At 44.7% G+C, this 20707-nt stretch overlaps 1 protein-coding gene across 5 annotated transcripts in view; it reads right to left on the bottom strand.

Annotated features, from left to right (window-relative positions):
• Window positions 1–20707, bottom strand: part of sybu (syntabulin (syntaxin-interacting)) — a 103662-nt gene that overhangs the window by 35764 nt on the left and 47191 nt on the right. For 4 of the 5 annotated variants that reach the window (XM_078540211.1, XM_078540212.1, XM_078540215.1 and 1 more), the window contains 2 exons: window positions 11931–12033; window positions 6190–6387 (listed from right to left, as the gene is read on the bottom strand). In XM_078540211.1, coding sequence (XP_078396337.1) covers window positions 6190–6387; window positions 11931–12033 — 301 coding nt within the window. The remainder of the gene's footprint in view (window positions 1–6189; window positions 6388–11930; window positions 12034–20707) is intronic. The other variant, XM_078540216.1, reaches the window with a different exon arrangement.

Here is a 20707-nt window from a genome sequence, read left to right as displayed (position 1 = left end):
GGCAGCTGGGACTCCCACACGCGCTGCTGAAGAGCCACAGTGAGCCGTCGCAGGCCAGTACCTAGCGACATCCAGGGTCTATAGACGCTGCCTTTCATTCCTGCAGATGACCGAAAACCAGTGTCACCAAAGACTACGTATGTCTAGGGAACTGGTGGTCATATCTGCCAGCTACTACAGGATCTGAAGCCACGGGGACATGGAGGGCATCCACTGCCCGTGGTCATGTAAGTGACCGCGGCGCTCAATTTCTACGCCAGTAGCTCCTTTCAGGGCTCCACAGGTGACCTATGTGCGATCTCACAAGCCTCCACCCACAAACACATCCACGAGGTCATGGATGGCCACCTTTGCGAGGGCACACAACTTTGTGCATTTCGCCTGGGTCCAGGACAGCCAAGATGCAAGAGCAATTGGATTTGCCCAAATCTCGGGTTTCCCACAGGTGTAGGGTCCGATCGACTGCATTCACGTGGCGTTCAGATCTCCATCGCAACACACGGTGAACTAGATCAACCACAAGGGTTTCCATTCTCTGACTGTGCAGCTGGTGTGTGACCACCAGAAACGCATCCTGCAGGGGTGTGCACAGTTTCCGGGGAGTGCGCACAGTTTCCGGGGAGTGCGCACAGTTTCCGGGGAGTGCGCACGACTCCTACATCCTCAGTTTGACACAGATCCCTGAAGTCTTCCAGGGTCCACAGAAGCTACAAGGATAGCTCTTCGGGGGCTAATGACACCCGTGTGGAGGCCTCAGCTGCAGCAGAGCGATGGTATAATGAGGCACATGCTGCGACTCGCAACTTGGTGGAGCAGACCATCGGGATACTGAAGATGAGGTTCTGGTGCCTGGGCAGATCTGGTGGAGCCCTGCAATACAGTCTGCAGAGGGTGTCTTGCAATGTCATCATCTGATGTGCCCTTTACAACCTGGCACTGCAATGGGGAGACGAGCTGGCTGAGGAGGAGATGGAGGAGCTGCACATCTCCTCCAATGAGGAGGACATCGACTGGGATGAGGGTGAGGAGATCCTCGAAGGCGACGATGATGGGAATGAGGCCCTCGCACTGGCTAGATGAGGCAGGCGCACTCAGGAGGCCCTCATAGGTGCTAGATTTGTGGAGGATGATGATGACTTGAAGTGAGGGGACCCCACAGTTCCACACATCGCATTCGTGAATATTTGACTCCAGTCTGGCTTATGGCAGTGCCAATACCCTCTGTGAGAATGCTCCTGTCATGGAAATGCAGTGGATGTCCTAATAGACGCTCAATTTCAGGTGGATGATGACGACATGCAGTAAGGACACTCCATAGATATTCACAACACCTCTGAGGATGTCTGACTCCTAACTGGCTGAGGGCAGCTCACTTGCGCTCTGTGATCAGGGTCATATCATAGAGATGCAGCCATGAAACTTTAGAAGCACCTGTTTCTTTGTCAGCCTTCAACACCTGAGCCCTTCAGAAGCACAGCATCACTGGTCACAGATGCTGAAGAGATGGGGGTCAGCCCCAACTTAAAGGTACTGAGAGCACAGAGAGAATGACGGAACTCTGTGATGCCTGCCCGTACATTCTGGCAGCAATGACAAGAACCATCAAAATGCAGGCATCAGCATTGTGTCCAGGGAGTGTGAAGCCAGACCATCACCGTCAGGCCCTGGACTGAGACACCTGCCTTCATCTTGTGCAGAAAGGTTTCACATCTGAGTGACACAAACACTGCTCATCAGAACAAGGAGCCATCGACTGGGAGACATTCTTGGGAGTTTATTGACAATAGTGAACACTATGTACAAGTGATTAACACCCATGCTCATTCTGTGCAGTTAATTCTTCTTAGCCCTGTCACTGCGTCTTGGTGCTCCCTGGACATCCACAGAGGAGGTGGAGGCAGGCCGTTGACTGCTACAAGGTCTGTGATGACCTTGGCGGGGGTGCTCTGGAGGGCTGAGACTTGGAGGGCCCTGGCCTGCTTTTGGGGTGCTGCTGTGTGGCAGTGGCACCCTCCTCAGCTTGTGGAGCTGGAGCTGCTGAGGTCACAGGAAGAGAGGATTCAGATGGGTCGGACACTCCTGGAGTCACCTGGGAGGATAGCCTCGGGGTGTGTACCTGCTAAGCCTCCTCCCTAAGGGTGCTCGAGGGCCCCAAACTGGCTCCTTGAGAAGAAGGGGTAGCTAGAATGAGATTGAGCTGCCTGGCACCCCTCTTGCGCACACACTGTTGAAGGTCAACTATGTCATTAGCGATGGAGTTGAGCCCATGCAGCAGTGCAGAAGTGACGTCCTGGACCAAGGTCTCCATGGTGCCACCATCCTGCCAGTGTAGACCTTGATGTGTTGGCATGCCGGCGCTATCACCTTAGAGTGAAGGCGGATGGACTCCTCCATCGTGCCTTGCAATCTGAGGAGTTCAGCAGACATCCCTTGCTGATCTTCCCAAGCTTGCCTTTGCAGCACCAGCAACTGTGACATGACATAGTCCAGAGGCTCCTCATCTGACTCAGAATCAGCAAATTTCTCGCCTATAGCAATCCTCCGAGTGTTGTGGATCAGACAGTGCGATGTGCTCACCAGATTGTGATCCTAAGGCTACTCTAAAGCTAGGTCCCACCGAGATTTGTCTCTCTGTGCTGGTGGCGTGGGTGAGCGCTGTGACGGGACGTCAAGGAGGCGCTTCCAGATTCCTCTTCAGAGGTTTGTCTGGGGCTTGATTGGAGGCCCTGGATCATGGACTCTGTCGGTTGTTTCCCAGATGTGCCTGTGGAAGCAAGGGGAGATAATTAGTGCATGGCAGGGGCCTGTAAAACAGGACACATCACTCACAGCATGGTTGTCTGATGGATGTTGCACCATTGGACCCTCACTTGGTAAAGCACCGCCGACCATCAGCACAGGACCGGTCCTGGTCCTTGATGGCCAGCTGATGGCTCTATTTTCAACGTCCGTGAGGATCTTGATGTCAGGCATTCCTCCACCAGTCTGCGACCTCTCCCTGTTGTTGTGTGCCAGCTTGTCCTGCATGAATAGAGATGGAGAGAGTGCAAGCAGAACGCCTGTCAGGCCAGATGATAAGTATGCCTGGCATATGTGGGTGGTGAGTGGTCCCATAGACGGGATAAGACAATGAAGGTGTATTTGAGAGAGTGAATGGTAATATCCCTTAAACTGGCAGTGAGTGAGATCCCTGTGGATGTGTGATGGGTTTTTGAGTATGAATTGAGAATGATGAGAAGAGTGACTTACCCTGGCGAAACGGAGGTCATTCATCTTTCGTCACTGGGTGGCTGTCATCTTTTGAAGGGCGTTAGTGCTGACCACCGCTTCCCAAGCCTGGTTGGTCATGCTGCTGCCCATCCTGCGGCCAGAGTGGGGGTACAGGACATCCAGGCAGGACTCCACGGCATCCAAAAGGCGTTCCAGTGACGTGTTGCTAAACCTGGAGGCTGCAGTCTTTTTGTCTTTCATGGACATCTTCCCTGCAGTAGTCGTGGGCTGGAAGCACTGAGATGTGGTGTGCGCAGCTGGACGTTAAATATGGCACCCAGCCTGATGAAGCGATGAGGTGATGGTGGCTCGGCAAATGAGACCCTATCCACCATGGAAACAGTGTGTTTCCCGGGAATGCATCAATAATGTGGCGAGTTTGGGACAATACAGTGTGAAAACCCGCCATCGTAAATGTCATTTTACTCTCCCTATACTGCACTTCAGTGCAAATCTGGGACGATTCCGCCCAATATGTATGCTTGGCTGGGCTGGATTCAGATCAGCAGGGATTGTTGATAAAGCTGTCAAGGAAACTGTGAGCTTGTTTATCTTGATAGTTTTATAACCACTTCATAGGATTATGCTTTTTTGAAGTGGATTTTGAATGACTTTTTTTATCTTTACAGCTTTATGAGCACCTCAAAGATTTCTCAGTCTTATTATAGGGCTCAAGAGTTCTGTACGTAGTGAATACTGGATGAGTGGGCATGCAGGAGGTGAGGAGGTGTGAAGGGGTGACAGGGGCATGGGGTAGTGAGCGGGAGCACGGGAGTTGAGGGGGCATAGGGGGTGAAGGGTGGGTGAGGGGTGTCAGGATTAGGGGGTCTCACATTCATTTGCTGAACTGGGCTGATGTCCTAACAAATGGAGGCAGGCCTTCTAACCTGCCTGCCTCTGCATCTGCCTGCCTCCATCCTGCTTCGTGAAGTGGTGTCCCTGACTCCAGCCCACCCGACTCCCTGGGGTGAAAATACACAGGACAGGCATGGCCATTCAGGAGGCAGGATCTTGAAGTCGGAAAATGGCCTGAATCCCGATTCCTGCCTCCAAGGGGAAAATCCGGCCCTACATTAGGACAACTGAAGTCCTCCATTATCGCTACTCTATAGTTCTTGCATTTTTCTGTAATTTGTCTGAAAATTTTCTCCATTATCCCATTCACACTATTTGGTGGCATATATTATGTACCCTTTTATTGTTCCTTATTTCCATCCAAATAGATTCTGTCTTTGAACACTCAAGTACATCAGACTTTTCCATTGTTATAATAGTAGCTATGAACAATACTGCCACCTTCAATGTCTTGTAGCCAGGAATGTTTAAGATCCCAAAGACCAAATGAGTGAGGAAAAATGCTAAGGGATCACAATATATAGTTGAAACACCTTAGAGCAGTGGTTCCCAAAATATGGTACGTGTACCCTGGGGGTATGGCAGATGTCTCTGAGGGGCACTTTTCTCTTAATTGTGTAATTGCAGGTTCTCAGTCATAAGAATTTTTTTCCAACCATAGTCCAGGGGTTTCCAAACTTGTGTTTCTAGTGACACTGGGGAAATGTGCAGTTTTGCGTCTTAGCTGAGAGTGTGGGAGCATGAGCACTGGAGCAGCGATGGTGCAGAAGCAGCAGCTGCTAGCTGATACACTGTCTGAGCAGGAGAAGTGGATGCTTGACACGCAAGTCAGAAAATGATTGGGTGGACACAGCCTCCCTGACCAAGGCCATCAGCCTGGTGGAGCTGTCTCACAAAGGTACAAATGATTGAGTGGGGGTAGGGGCTTTGGGAAGAGGGGTTGCTGAGCAAGTGAGTTGAAAGGGATGTCGGGAAGAGGGGCTACTGAGTGAGTAAAGTAGATGGAGGGGGTTGTGAAGAGGGACTACTAAGTGAGTGACTGCGGGAGTGGGTTGGGAAGAGGGGCTGCTGAGCGAGAGTGGGGGAAGGGGGTTAGGAAGAGGGGCTGCTCAGTGAGTGAGTGGGGGTGTGGGACGAGGGGTTCAGAAGAGGGGCTGCTGAGTGAATGCGGGGGTGGCAGGAGGGGTTGGGAAGAGGGGCTGCTCAGTGAGTGGAGCGGGGAAAGAGGGTGCGAAGAGGGGCTGCTGAGTGAGTGAATGGAGGGTGGGAGGACGGGTTAGGAAGAGGGGCTGCTGAGTGAGTGAGTGGGGGAATTAAGAAGAGGAGCTGCTGAGTGAGTGAGTGGAGTGGGAGGACATTGGGAAGAGGGACTGCTGAGTGAGTGAGTGAGTGGAGTGGGAGCACATTGGGAAGAAGGGCTGCTGAGTGAGTGAGTGGAGTGGGAGGACATTGGGAAGAGGGGCTGCTGAGTGAGTGAGTGGACTGGAAAGGGGATTGGGAAAAGGGGCTTCAGGTGCTTATGCTCCAACAAACAAGCTCATCCATCACATTAATGTTAAGTAAAAGAATTATATTATAGAAACATGTTTATCTATGCTGTGAAATTATAAATGATTTAGAAAATGTGTGGTCACTGGAGGAATAGTTAAGAAAGAAACTGCTTGTAGGTGTACGCAGAAAGTTGGCAAATCTGAAAGGGGTACACAAATAGGGGAACAATCGCCTTAGAGAATCATGGTCTGAAGTTGGCAAGCATGATCAGGGAAGCAAAGGAATAGCTCCTTACAGTTTATTTGTAAAGTTAGGCAACATAATTAACAATAGTTATTAGAACTATGATTCATTTTTTAGAATGATTACACTACCCATCACTTAAGAAATGTGTGTATTTAAAATGTAAAGTGGTTAGTCAAGGTCTTTGTCTAAGCCAAATATTCATGTTTGAATACTTAGATCAGAATTTGTGTAAAAAGTATGTCAAGTATAGAGTATAGAGCATGAAGTTCTGACCAGCAGAATGAAAGACAGTACTTCTGTCAATCCTACCAGTTTTCGTTGGTATACCTGATAGTCGGACTGCTGTCACTGCCTTTGTATGAACCAGAGTTACTGCTGCTGCTGCGAGATGAAGCTCCATAGGTATCACGAATGTTGGCTGTATTTCTATACACTGCTGACACCGGATCTTTCTCTCGAGGAACAGTTGGGCTCCCCGACTGCTTGTGGCCACTAGAAGAATTACCTCTCCCATGAATACCGCGGCTGACAATTTGAGAAGAAATTATTTTTGCATAAATAACTTACAACAGTGTAGATTACGTGCATGCCACATAACACAAAACGTACACTCTCAGTCAGTAATCTTTCCAACTCTGGAAATATGTATATTACCGTAAGAGAAAATTTATATTGCTTTACTGATCAAGAATACACATAAGCAAGAAAATCTATAAGAGTAATTAAGGGCAAGGTTTACAACAAAACAAACCTAAAGACACAACACAATACAATGCTACATAACACAACACTCTTTCCATCGGCATCATGGTTAGTTCAATAACATCTCTGTGTAGCCCAAAGAGCAAATATTTCATGAAAGTTAAAACAAGGTGACCATGCTCTGTTGGCAAAAGACAAATGGATCCTTATGCAATTTGCCTCCATTGCATTACTGGATTGATGTATTTTACAAGGTAACAAGGACAGATTTGTAAAACAGCAGTTCCCAAGGGTGTATGCTAGGATTGTTTTAAATGGGAAAATTCTACATGTAGAGACAAATAATCAGCATTTAGAAGGTATGCTCTGTTATAAAAAAAACCCTCCTGGATATTTTTAAATCACATCCACTTTCATCAAATATTGGTTACCCTGAGGAGCCATTTAATTAACAAGCAGAAATAAACACAAAAAGCTAAAAAGACATAGCAAATCCATCAGCATCTATGAAGTGAAAAGGACAGTGTAATACTTCAGCATAATATTTAGGCTGAATTTTAACCTGGGAGAGCATGTGGGTTTGGGTGGGAGTGAGAGGTTAAAACCAGGAAAAATGTCAGCTCACCAGGAAGCTGGCTCCAACCCACCAACTTACACGTTTAATTCGAATACATGATGTTGTATGCATGCAATCACCTTGGAAATGATGGGTTGACAATTGTCATATGTTCATCCCAAATTAGGGCATTATTAAAAACACTTTTGACTTTAATGTTGGGTCTATATGTTTCCTGGGTTCAGTGAAGGCGAGATGAACACATCGCAAAAATTAGGCAGCTGAAGCAATCTCAGGAGAATATAATAATAAATACTCAGTACTCACAGCAGCTTTCTAACTTGCTTCTGTAAATGGGATTGCTCACTGCATTTCGCTGAGAGGTAACTTTCTACACTTGGGAGGATAGGTGCTTACTTATGCAGCCTTGGATTGGACCTCAGATGAGGAGGAAGGTGGCTAGCAACATCTCCAGTAACTGCACCAAGCAGGATGCTGCTCACAGACCAGTAGCTCTGTGGAAGAGGGCAGCAGTGGAGAGGGCAGTAGCAGAGAGGAGAGCAGAGAGGAGAGCAGCAGATTGTCGGGGGGAATAGAGAGCGGAGCAGCAGACAGGGGAGGAGCAGCAGCATAGAGGAGGGCAGCAGAGAGGAGAGCAGCAGAGGGAGAGGGGGTGCAGTAGAGAGCGGAGCAGGAGAGAGGGGAGCAGCAGCAGATAGTTACAGCTATCGGGGACAATACCATGGAATAAGGTCTACGGGCCTAGACTGTGTTTCCTTGAAATGTCTGACTGCCAATGTCTCAGGAGGCTCAGGGTGACACCTTAGGTGGATGCAGGCATCTGCAGCCTCGTAGAAGCGGACTCATTGTGCCTTCTGGACCTTGTGTCACAAATCATTAGTGACTCCCAAAGTCACCACCACCCTCAACTTCGTTTGCCTCTAGCTGTTCTTTCCAGGGTTCTGCCACAGACATATCCAGGAACTCCAAGCCCACAAACATATAAGGCAGATGGCTTAATTGCTAGGGCTGGCAATTATGTCAACTTTACCACTGAGGATGCCAGTTAGAATAAGCAGGAACTCAACACTGCAGTCTGGCTGACTTCCTACAGGTTCAGCGCACCACAAACAGCACACATATGGCTCTCTGGACAACCCCTAGATCAATCAGGAGTATTTGCCAGCTGCAAGAGCTTCCACTTTATTAGTTTGCTGCTGGTGTGCTACCAGTGGAACATGATTACCTGCATGTGCACCAGGGTCCTGAAAGGCTACTGTCAAGATGCTACCCCATGGCAGTCCAAGCTCCCTCTTGGACTTGGAAGTAGTAATATAACTCCATAACAAAACCTCTGTTTAGAGATGTATATGAGCATCTTAATGTTTTTGGTAAATTAGTAAATTTGTGTCAATTTTAACAGAGGGGGAAATTTTCAACTCGTCACCCAGGTGGCTGCTGGACAATAAGGGATATACATGACAAATTTAGATCCTGATACCTGTCAGAAACTTGACCATTGAGGTCCAACAGCGCTACAATGAATCCTATATCACCACTAGATGGGTAATCAAACAAGTTATCAGTATGCTGAAGATGTGCTGCAGGTGCTTGGGCAGATCTGGAGGCAGCCCTTTAGTACACACCAGGCATGGTCTACAGAATGGTTATGCTCTGCACAACGTCACACAACAGCAAGGTCTTGTCCTGCAGGAGGAACAAGACAAAGAGCTCAGATCCTCCTCTAACAATTCAGAGGGGAAGGAGCAAGAGGAGGATGAGGGTGATGCAGTCAAGTATCCCCAGCTGTTCACATTGATGCTTGGGACATTCCTTAATAATATAAGCTTCATTACAAGGTCTATGGCACTGGTCATAATATCCATGGAAGGAGACATTGTCTCAGTGGACTATGACATCACCACCACCCCACACCCCATGCTCCAATCTTGTTAAAATTTTGGTATGCTTTGAAGGGCTGTAGTTACAGCTTATATTTTCTGCTGCTGCTCAATGATTCTCCTTTTCATCGAAGGCTCCTGAGGTACAGCACTTGTGTCTAATTGAGCAGAACTTGGAGACAGCTAGGTCCTCCCGCGTGGATACTCCACTGCTGTTCCTGTCTCCACCATCTGCTCTTGTTCACTTGGGAACCAATGACTTGATGAAAACTCAGCTATCTGTCTAACTGGCCCCACTGAAGTTTGAATATCTGAACTAAGCACGACGCAATGCCCATGAGTGCCCTGTGGCAGTGCACACTCGGAAGAAATCAGCTCCTCTGAGGACCTGTTGCTTGCCACATCCACTGACTCTTGCTGCACAAGCGAAGGCTCTTTGGAGACAGAAGACATGAATTCAACATGGCAAGGTAAGAATGTTGCAAGTTATCATGGTGAAGGTGATTATATTTCACTCACTGTTGAAATCAAGTCAACTTGACTGAATGCCTAATTAACTGTACCACCCATTAGCTGGGAGTTCCCCATCTCTGATAACAACCTCCATTTATATAACACCTTAGTGTAATAAAACATCCCAAGGCACTTAACAGGAACATTATAAAGCAAGATTTGACACCAAGCCACAGAAAGTGATAACTCGAGCTGACAGCCAAAACCTGGTCCAAAGGGTAGGCTTTAAAGAGTATCTTAAAGTAGGAAAGAGAGGTAGATAGGCAGGGAGGTTTAGGGAGGCAATTCCAGATCTTAGTGCCTAGGCAACTGAGGATGGGTGTGATGAATGGATAAATGGGTATGTGCAGAAGTGAATATAAAGAGGATGGGTGTACCTGCGAAAGGTAAGAGCGTGAGGGAGGATGTGATTCAGTATGCTTGAGAAGGCAAAGAGAGGGGGTGGGGTGATGTACACAGCAGGATGGAGATGAATGTGGCATTGTGGTACTCATCTTTCCTTTGTTCAGGTTATTAAACCACTTTCTGATCCAGGAGCATGACACCATGCTCCTGATGGTGCTCTCCTCTGCCATCTCCCACCACACTTCCTTTGTTTTAACAACAGGCTTCTACCTCCCGTGGCTAGACAAGAGCTTCTTCCCCCTGTCTCCTCACAATCCATAGTAGCATATCCAGGGTGGCATCCAGCTGTGAAGCGGACTCTTCCAGTTCTCTGACAGCCAATTCCAGATTCTTTAATCTGTAGATTTGGATTGCCCCTACAAATACTGGAATTGAGACCGCATCATGCTGGTCCACATCAAGCCTGACGTTGATTGGATGGGAAACCCAGAAGAAAATTGATAATGAAGCGGCAGAGTCAAAAAGCCAGTGACAAACACGTTTAACACATTTCTAGGCTTCCCCCATCCCTTTGTTGTGTTCTGGCCAAAGCTAACACCCAAATCACTAATCTTTTTTCCTTATAGACGCTGATGGATCTGTTGTATGTCCCCAGCATTTCCCATTTAATCAATGATGATGATCCCTGAGAGTAGAGCTTGAGTGACATTGAATAGGAAGCGTTGCTCATAGCCTACGTTCACATTTATGTTGTTGGCTGAAATAAATGTTCATAATGCCACATCTGGGTAAATATTTGATATAATATCTAGTTCCAGGCATGAAAAGTCCTATGATGGGAGTCCTAAAACATATAAAATGGTAACAATTGATGACCAGTGCACACTGATAAAATTCTAGTAGTTCTCCATGGAAAGTTGAGGAATTAAGAAGCAATTCAAAAGTATGTGCTTGCTTTTAAATGGCTTAAAATATTCGATCCATCGTGTAATAGTATATTCCTGTAACATATTGCCCTGTCCAAACATTAAACACTTTGGTTTCACCTATTAGAATACTCATAGCCTAAGTTAGTCATGTTACAGCGGCAGCTAAAATCCTCCGCCCTTTATATTGATAGCACTTGTTATGTTAACAGATAATCAATTCACTTTCTGATTTAGTTTTATATATATATAGATATAATATATAACTTTAATTTTGGTTCTATTGAAATTTCTCACAGTAAGATGCATCAGTGCTGAAAATATATTCAAAACTGGTAAAGGAAACTAAAACTCCACAACAAAACCTCCGATCAGAGATGTGAACATCTTAATGTTTTTGGTAAATTAGTAAATTTGTGTCAAATTCAACAGTGGGGGAAATTTTCAACTTGTCACCCAGGTGGCAAATTGGCATTATGAATCAGCTGCTCATTATAGAAACTACTTAATTTTTCTTTGATTCTCAACTCGCAATCCTAATTGTAAATTCCACTGGCAAGTTGAAAATTAACCCTAGAATTTCAAGATATGACAAAAAGACAAACTTTAGAAACAACCATTTGGGGAATATCTGTTTGCAGAAACTTTAAAGTTTTATACGTTACTTAGTTACTTACTAAGCACCAATGCAATCAATTTGATAGCTAAGCTTGATTGAAGTTTTCACCCATAACTATCTGTGCACCAAGCCTCCTAAATGCCTTGCTGGTATTTGGCAACAGCAGAAGCTGGGCACTGCTCCACAATGAGAGGCCAAGCAAAACTCTGGCACAACTCTGAATAGCTAGACTTGAAGGACATTGACTTTGAGAGAGTTGACAAGTGTGCACTATGTGCAGGGCAACCTAAGGGGGAGAGCGATAAATAACCACATTTTTTATATTAATTTTATTTTGAATCAAATTGGAGGCAATCATCTATGTAAAAATCCTTGGGAAAATGGATATTTAATATATGATTGAATTTCTAACTGACTGTTGCAAGAATTGATTTTTTTCTTCTATGTCAAAAGGCCTGTGATGCACTGATCATCGCCCTAGTTATTAAAAAGAAAACAAGGCTTACCTGCGGGAAGCCGAGCTCCGCTTGCTCCCTGTACTTGACATAAGACCTTCAGGTGCTGAGATGCTGCCTGTGCTACTGGAGGAACTAAAGTCAGCTTCACTGCCTGTACATAAGAACAAAATGCATTTTAAAATTTCATAGGTCAAGCAAAAGTGCAGTTTCCTATTACCACAAATCATGCAGTTAAATTTCCTGTATTTGGGGAAATTTCAGGTGTCAGCAAACCTACAGTGCAAATGAGCCCCAATCTGGGAGAATTTACATACACACATGTATGCACAGTGCTTCAGTGCAATTCCTATTGCATTCTGAAGTAAAACAAAGCTAAATTGACATTTGCAAAATAAGTTAGCAATGAAAACAAATCATATATCTTTTAGACAATAATCAAACTAAAATTAATTAAATTATGCACACAGCTATAGTATCAGGTTACAGATATTCTCTGTGACTAAACAAAACTGGCTATTACTTTTTAAATCATTCAGCAAAAGCTGCTTTGACTTAATCTGCCAATAGCAGTGAGACACAAAAAATCCTGCTTACTAGAGATCAGCTCTAATTACATAAATGGATCACATTCAAGTGTACCCTTTACAGTGTGTATTTGCATACACTGGTGTAGCATATCCTCTGTTCCGACACTAACATTGCTGTCAGCCATTCTATATCCACGCTTGCTGAACATCGGGTTTGATGAGATTATTCTCCTTACAACGTTTTTAACCAGCTACTTACTGTCATGTGTAGCAGAGGTCAAGAAAACTGCACCAAATCCAGCACAAGGGAGCTTTCTTCGACTTATATCATAGATTTTGTTTGGACCAAGCCCGTAAAACAGAAAGCTGCATTTAAAAACTAACATGGATACTGCAGCAAACTCAACATCTACAAGAGTCATCCTGACGAATTCTGTTTACAGAACATGTCCAGACATGAAAAGCAGCCTCTAGGGTTTATGCTTTAATGTAGAATAAAATGTGAAACTCCAGGCTATAACTTTTCTAGGTGAGGGGCTGGGAGTGGAGGTGGATTTGAAGAGAAGAATCATTTCTTCAGCATTTCCCATCTCTTGATGTCCGGGCAGCATTATAACCGGAGCCGCTTTCTTACTAGCAGTGTTTTAATTTGCACTTAGCAAACTTATTGTGAACCATTTATTGGCATTTACACTACAAAATCTATCCCTCTTATCCAAGAGGCCGACTCATGAACCTACAAAAGCTATGTGCTGGATTTTACGTTCCAAATTACACGCACTGCCCCGCCCCGACAAAAAATCCGTCGTCATGACGTCGGGTCCAGTCTCCAACAATAAGAATGGTAGGCAGGTGCCAAAATGGGCAGTCCGCCTGCCTTTTTGAAATCATTAATTAACAAGCGATTAAGTTTGTTAACAACTCAATTGTCCATAACTACAGTGAGGTAGCACAAGAGTGGTAGAAAAGGCCTGCCACCAGGACTGTCGTTGAATGTACCAGCAGATTCTGCCGGGGAAGGTGGCAGCGTCTGTATGATTTTAGATGACATTTTCATCTGTATTGCGCCTTCAATGAATAATAAAGATTGATTCAAAGAGAAGGGACTTTACAATACTAGCCGTGACTGTGGCATTACCACCCCCCTCCACCCCCGCCACATGACATCCCAGCCTCCAGTGTCAATTCTCAGAACCCACAAGTTATGTATTCACACCAAGGTTTGATTCATATCCCACTGTGAATGTAGCTGCAACAAAAATTAATCACTATATTATTTTTTATATTAACTCAAAATCACAAGAGCTGACTGTGTCGCAGAGTCTAAAAACATGCATGAGAAACTGGCCCTGATAATAACTGCAAGATTGGAAAGAAGCAAGGGTAAGGGTTTGTGGGAACAAGCTTCCTATGCATCTACAACTGGCCTCCTTCCTGCTGGACGGCCACTAATTGGCTATCTGACGCTTTATTGGATGTGCAGAGGCAGCGGGGTTCGGATCGAGCGGGTGCCTCAGTTTCTGTTCCATCTTCTTCACCCCTCCAAGAAATGTAAAATCCAGCCATGTGTCTATAAATCTTCCCCTGAGATAAAGGAGCCAGACTCAATAAAGTAAATAATAATGCAAATAAAAACTGAAAAATGCTGGAAATACTCAGGTCAGTCAGCATTTGTGCGGAGAGAAACAGAGTTAACATTTCACGTCTGTGACCTTTCATCAGAACTGCATGGGTCCTAACTATGCCTGTCTTTTATTGGTATATGTGGAGCATTCTTTGCTAAAGTCCGTGTCGGCCTCTTTTCCCAATACAAGCAGTTGATGAAAGGTCACAGCTCCAAAACGTTATCTTGGTTTCTCTCTCCACAGATGCTGCCAAACCTGCTGTGCGTTTCCAGCATTTTTTGTTTTGATTTCAGATTTCCAGTATTCTGCAGTATTTTGCTTTTGAGATAATAATGTAAATGTCAGATGTTAGCTTATGGACAATTGGTCTCCTAGAATCCAAATGTAGAAAGCACCAATATAAGAGCACATTACATAACATCAGAAGAACACTGGCTCTCACTATTGCTGCCAAAAAAAAATAGGCCCAAAACAATTTTACAAATGAAAAGTAATTGCAAATGGCAAGACTAAAGGCAGCTTATTTTCAAGTCTCATTCCAACAACCAAATAAGAAACAGCTGTGAAATTTTCTGCAAAAGATGGAATGAAAAATCTGATCAAGGACAAAATTAACTTATATGTAATAATGTAATAGCACCTCCTAAATTTAAACAAGGCAATTGGTGAAAACTTGACTTAACTTCAACTTAATACTCGACTGTCATTTACATTCATGTCTGATGAACAGTAAAAACTGGCTTCTTCCAGTGAAAGCCACAACCAACTCAAACAGATTAAAACTAATCTGCAAGCCGTACTACTTCACTGAGCTCAGTTTGGGATGAACGTTACATCCTGGTACAAACAGCACCAATGATAATGATTTTCCTTGTTAGTGCATCATAGGACAGATGTTACAATGTGTACCCTTGTTCTGTTTGCATCAGTATAATTCTGCTCAGTACATGAAGCATAGAATTAATATATTAAACTTCACGCTACATAGGTTGTTGCAACGGTTGATCAAAATACTTTCTAGGAAAAATTAGTGGCCGAGTTTTGAAATGAAAAGATTCAACACAGTACCTTTTGTTTGAATTATGACTCACATCTGAAGATTATACAACAGCTTTGACAATGACTATGCATGAATTACTGAGCCACAACATCCTAGCTTCCCCTGACTGGGGGAGATGGTAATTGACAGCATCTGGTGGACTTATCAAGTTGAGTGATTATTAAAAACAAGTATGAAAAGGAGACTCCCAAAGCAGAATATTCTGTTGAAATGTTTTTACTAATTGTATATTACATGGCATCACAATAGGATACAGGTGGAGGTATCTCTTAAAACACATATCTCACGAGTTGACTGCAGTGGTTGCCTGCACAGAAAAATACCAGTTCAACTCTAAATTCCTGCATTTAATGGCATAAATTCTAACTTTCTGAGAATTCCACTTGCAAAGTACTGTGGAAAGCATTGCTGCTGTTGCTTCTTAAGACTATTTTTAAAACTCCTTGGGCAGGATTTCTTGCTGAGCAGGTGGACGCGTGCCTGCCCGTCTCGAGCGTATAATGATGTGCAATGACGTCGGGCGAGTGTCCCGATGTCATCATGCAGTCGCACGATATTTCGACTGGCGGGTGCACACTGGAGTCGCCAGCGCGCCCGCCAACCATTAAAAGGCCTTTTAAGGCCATTAAAGATTTAATTAAATGTTATTTTTTTGCTGCTCGTCCAACCTTATGATTGGTGGGCAGGCTGAAAGGCCAAGAGGCCTTTGCACTTCTTAGGAAACCTCATCCACAGGCAGCATGAAGTTTCCAACAGCAAATGAAAATAAAATATAAATTTTAAGATTTCATTGAAAACATGTCCATGTTCATGTGACAGAGTCACATGAGGGGACATGGTTTTTAACAATTTAAAATTGTTTATTTTGATTCTTAAACTCATCTCCCCGAGGCAGCTCTGTGCTTTTCTAGCACACACACTTGCGCACCTGCACGCTCACCCTTCTCCCCACTGACACAGGCAGCGCTGAGCGCTGTAGCACGTGTTTCATACTGGGCAGGCCTTAATTGGGCCGCCAGCATGAAATCACGGTCCGGCCTCGATTGCGGGCGACAGTCGGCTTCCCGACCGCTCCCGCCCGCTCCTGCCGTGCCAGCCCGACGGTGAAAATTCCTGGCCATACAGTTCTGGTTTTAGCATTAATAATTTAAAGCTCTTCTGATAGCTCTGGGCATTTATACAGTATATCTATAACTGAATTGCAAAGACCTTAGAATTTGGAAGAATTACACATTGCATCGCAGACCATGTTGGTGTGCATCCTCCATGTGATGAGGATCTCGATTCCATGGGTCTGACTTATTCTGATATCAATTTTTCCTTCAATTTCCTTCCTAGCCAATTCTTAAGTAATGAGCATTGATTTTAACCCCAAGTGGGTTCTGGGTAAGTTGGGGTGGGGAAGTAGGCAAGTGCAGAATCACTTACTGATTTAAGTTCCAGGTTCAGGGTCTTTTAATTCTCAGGTCTCATTTAAATAATGCCAGTCTATTTCCTGCCCAGAATGGGTAATAAGAGGGTACAGGGAATGAAAGGGCAGTCCTAGGCTGTCTGCTGGCTTGTAGGTAAGTAGCAAGATAGAGATTTTCGAAGGGTCACACATTGAATATGACACCTTCATCAATAGTTGGCTTGCATGACTTTAGATTTTGCTGAGTCCAGAATATAAAAGTAACTCTTCTTCATGCTGCTAAATGCGGGAATAATTTATTGCTAGGTAGATACAGGGTTGGCGAGAGCATGCCAAGTTTGGGAGCACACGCATGTTTGAGTACACTCCACTCCCTCTACCACTAACTCCCGCCCCACCCCATAAACCCTCCCTCCACCCCTTCCAACCACCTGGTGCAGTGTTAGTACCCTGGAGACAAATAGTGAGGAACTCCGATACTGAGCCTCGGATTTCACCATCATGAAGCCTTGCTGCGAGAGGTGGTAAGTGCTTAATGTTTGGGCCATGTTAAGTACTACAGCTCAGCATCAGAATTCCAGGCTCAGGATTAAGGTTTTTGGAGGAGTGATTGGTTGAGCAGAAGGTATTGCGATTCGGAGGGATCTATTGTGAGGGTCAGGATGCGTGAGAATGATCTGGAAACCTGATTGGTGTAGGTCCATGAACAGTTCGTGACCAGAAATGACTTTGGTACCTTTTTTGTTTTATTTAGACGATGCTGAAACTTGATTTTCCCCGATGAAGGCAGGGCTGGTATTTGTTGCTTCAGGGAAAACCAAAGTTGCAACAAAGACCAGAACAAATGACTTGCACAAGTAAATGATCTAATGCCTGCTACAGGTGCGGGAAAGGATATCTCCTTTGTCTTTGCCCAATATGGTAGACCTTTACAAATGGCAGTGTGCACATGCTTCCTGTCCACCATTTTGGTGTCTTAAGAGTTGGCAAAAGGACCAAAAAAATGGGCACTGGGGCCCAATTTAAGTCCCACTGACTTTGTTAAGCATTCAAGTTGAAGACTGTTGTAAGTTTCCTTAAGGATTGCTATTCATTATCATATTTCCTCACAGTATTTCACATTTATTTTCACCAAATTAAGATAGACATAACCATCAAACCAAGCACCCATAAGTAACTGGGGAGAGTGTAGCACCAATACAGTATAGAATTGAGTGAGCAAGGTTAAATGCAAGGGTTTTTTTTACCTTACTGACTTGCTCCTCTTACCTTTCAGGCAAAGAATTAAATCAATGCAGAAAGTCTAATGTTATCAGTAACTTCTAATTGAAATTTCTTATGCGACCATTTCACAATTGATGGTTTCCACCCAACCACCTCCATTCTTTCCCAACCATCAGGAACAATTTAAGCAATTCCTATTACCATTCTCCCTAGAGTTTTCAATAGTGACAAACGCATCCCTAGGAGTATGGAACTGTTTATCAGGGCAAACAATAAATAAAACATTCCACTTGATAAATAAATTGATAAGAATAAATATCAGTAAGTTTACCTTAAAATGCTTCCAAAATATAGTACAGGCAAAGCCAGTATATGTGTGGTTGAACAACATTACTGTCATCAGCCACGTGAACAATTAGGAGAAGATCCACTACAACCTCCACTCCAATTCCCTCTTTTAAGATGTAATTTTACTAGTAAACCTTGGGCAGAATTTTACGTCCCGCGGGTGGGTGTGCGCCTGACCCGATTGGGCATAAAACAGTGCGTGATGACATCGGCCAAGTGTCCCGACGTCATCGCACACTCGTGCGATAGTTCGGCTGGCAGGCGCACGCAAGAGTCGGCAGCATGCCCGCCGATAATTAAAAGGCCTATTAAAGCCCTTAATCAATTAACTAAAAGCAATTTTTCGCTGCCCATCCAACCTTACAGTTGGCGCATGGGCGAATCGGTCAGGCGGCCTTTGGATTTTTTAGGAAACCTCATCCACGGGCGGGATGAGGTTTCCAACATTATTTTAAAAAAAAATAAAACATTTTAAACATAATTTTTAGTATGTCCTTGTTCATGTGACTGAGTCACATGTGGGGACATGTTTCTATCATTTTAAAAATCTTTATTTTGGAATCCACAATTTTTCAGCTCCTTGAGGCAGCTCTGTGCCTTCAGGGAGCTTTCAATGCGTACTCCCCTGCACATGTGTAGACTTTTCCGCTCGCTCTCCTCCCGAGCTCCTCAGTGCACCTTTCACGCTGGCTAGCCGTTAATTGGCTAACCAGCGTGAAATTGTGGTCGGTGCCCAATCGCGGGCAGTGGGCCGTTTCGCGGCCGCTCCCGGGCTTGCCTGCCGCGCCCACCTGATGACTGGAAAACCCTGCCCCTTGATTCCAAGGTTATTCAATCAGTGCAACATTTAGCCATGGAACGCAATTATAGGAACAAACAGCACCCATCATTTCAGAGTCCATCCTTACAAATGGAAAATCTAACTCGTGGTATTTCAGGACATTTCAAGTCTGTAGTTAAAAGCACTTTCCAATTCTTACTGTGAGACCCCACCACCTGCATTAAATACCACCCTTGGAGTGGGGATAATTAAGGTAATCAAGCTGTGATTCTAGGGTGGGAGGCATTTAATGGGCTGTTAGCTACCTCCTTAAGGGTAGATTCCCCTTGAGGAGCCACTGAGGATGTCTCTGCCTCTAGGAATTCCTCTATGTCAGGCGTTTTCTGATGAGGAGGAAATGGAAGAGGAGCAAAGGGACCAGATAAAGGCCTAACTGCATTGGTGAAGACTGAGGTTGCTCAGTAGATGTTCAGCCATCAAACTATACAACACATGTAACTCTTACCTTCAACAGTCTGAGGAACAACACTTCAAGTTTCTAACTATAGTACTTCATGAGTTGGGCAGAATATTGGAACCAGGCATCTTCGTGGAATTATGCTATGCTGTCCTTGGATGTGAGGACATTCACAAAACTAACATTATATGCAGCTTGATCCTTCCAGTTGCCAGCCTGGGATCTCTGCAACATTTCAGTCAGCAATCCATTGCCACACCAGCCTGATTACAGCTGGTCAAGTCATATCTCATTTCCTGTGGGTGCAGGTTCTCAAGACAGCATTGAGTTGTTTCCAGATAGCAGGCTACCCAAGTATACAAGGGCTGTGGGCTACACTTATGTGGCTATTAGATGAGTTAGTAGAAAGCATAAAGAATACCAATACCTAAATGTTCAGCTGGTTAGTGACCACAGATATAAGATTCTACACGTTAGCCTAAGATACCTGGGCAGTTGCCATGGTGTGCTTATAATGGAGCAATCATTTGCACCAGCCCTTTTTGTCAATAAAAGGCAGATCACTGGATGGCTTACAAACCCAGTCAGTATTGCTCACGGAGAGATTCAATGACGTCCATTCAGTCACCAGTCGTGAGATACAATTTTGGAATGGTGAAAACACAACGTGGCTGTACGAACAAGTTTGTTCGCAACGTTGTGCATCCTAAAAGTTTTCTCCAGCAGGAGTATTCAGAATTGTCATCTCCTGCAGCATCCTAAATAATCATGCATTGGAGAAATGAGTCCAGCTAGAGGAAGGGGATGAGCCATCTTGATAAAAGAAGAAGGATCCAGAAAGGGGTAATTAGGAATAGGAGAATAAGGAAAATCTGAAAGGTCATCCTGCACCTGGTCCAAGCACTTTAGAATTGTTCCATTATAGTAGACTCTCCAGAAAATAAATTACTCACCACCATGATTATAATGGGCAGTGAGAAGCAACTTCTGATCACCAGCACCAACCCACAACATTGGAATCACACTCTACAATTTTGTGCATCTTCCCAATAATTATCCTCATATCCTGAACATGCTTGAGTGTAGAAGTTGTTTCTACTAAGCCCACGGGACTAAGGTAGTCATGGTCTTCAAAAAAACTAATTGCAGGCTGCATCTCCAGATCAGACACTGACAATCTGATCCTGCTGCCAAAAACCAATATGTTCAGGCATCTGTGGACCTAGTAGAAAGGCTCATTTGACCTGGATTCCTGAAAGAGTCCTAGATCCTGTGAAGGTCTGCCAGGTAGGCCACTGGTGCTGGATATATTCTCCACTGGGCTGGTGATCATTGTTAAGGCAGACCCAATGATAGCAATCAGAGCTGTAAAACACCCTGCTGGTGATCAAG

The sequence above is a fragment of the Cetorhinus maximus genome, chromosome 4 (assembly GCF_964194155.1).
Source record: "Cetorhinus maximus chromosome 4, sCetMax3.hap1.1, whole genome shotgun sequence".
Lineage (NCBI taxonomy): Eukaryota > Metazoa > Chordata > Chondrichthyes > Lamniformes > Cetorhinidae > Cetorhinus > Cetorhinus maximus.
The sequence above is the reverse complement of the archived record's forward strand: the minus strand, read 5'-3'. Positions and strand labels throughout refer to the sequence as shown.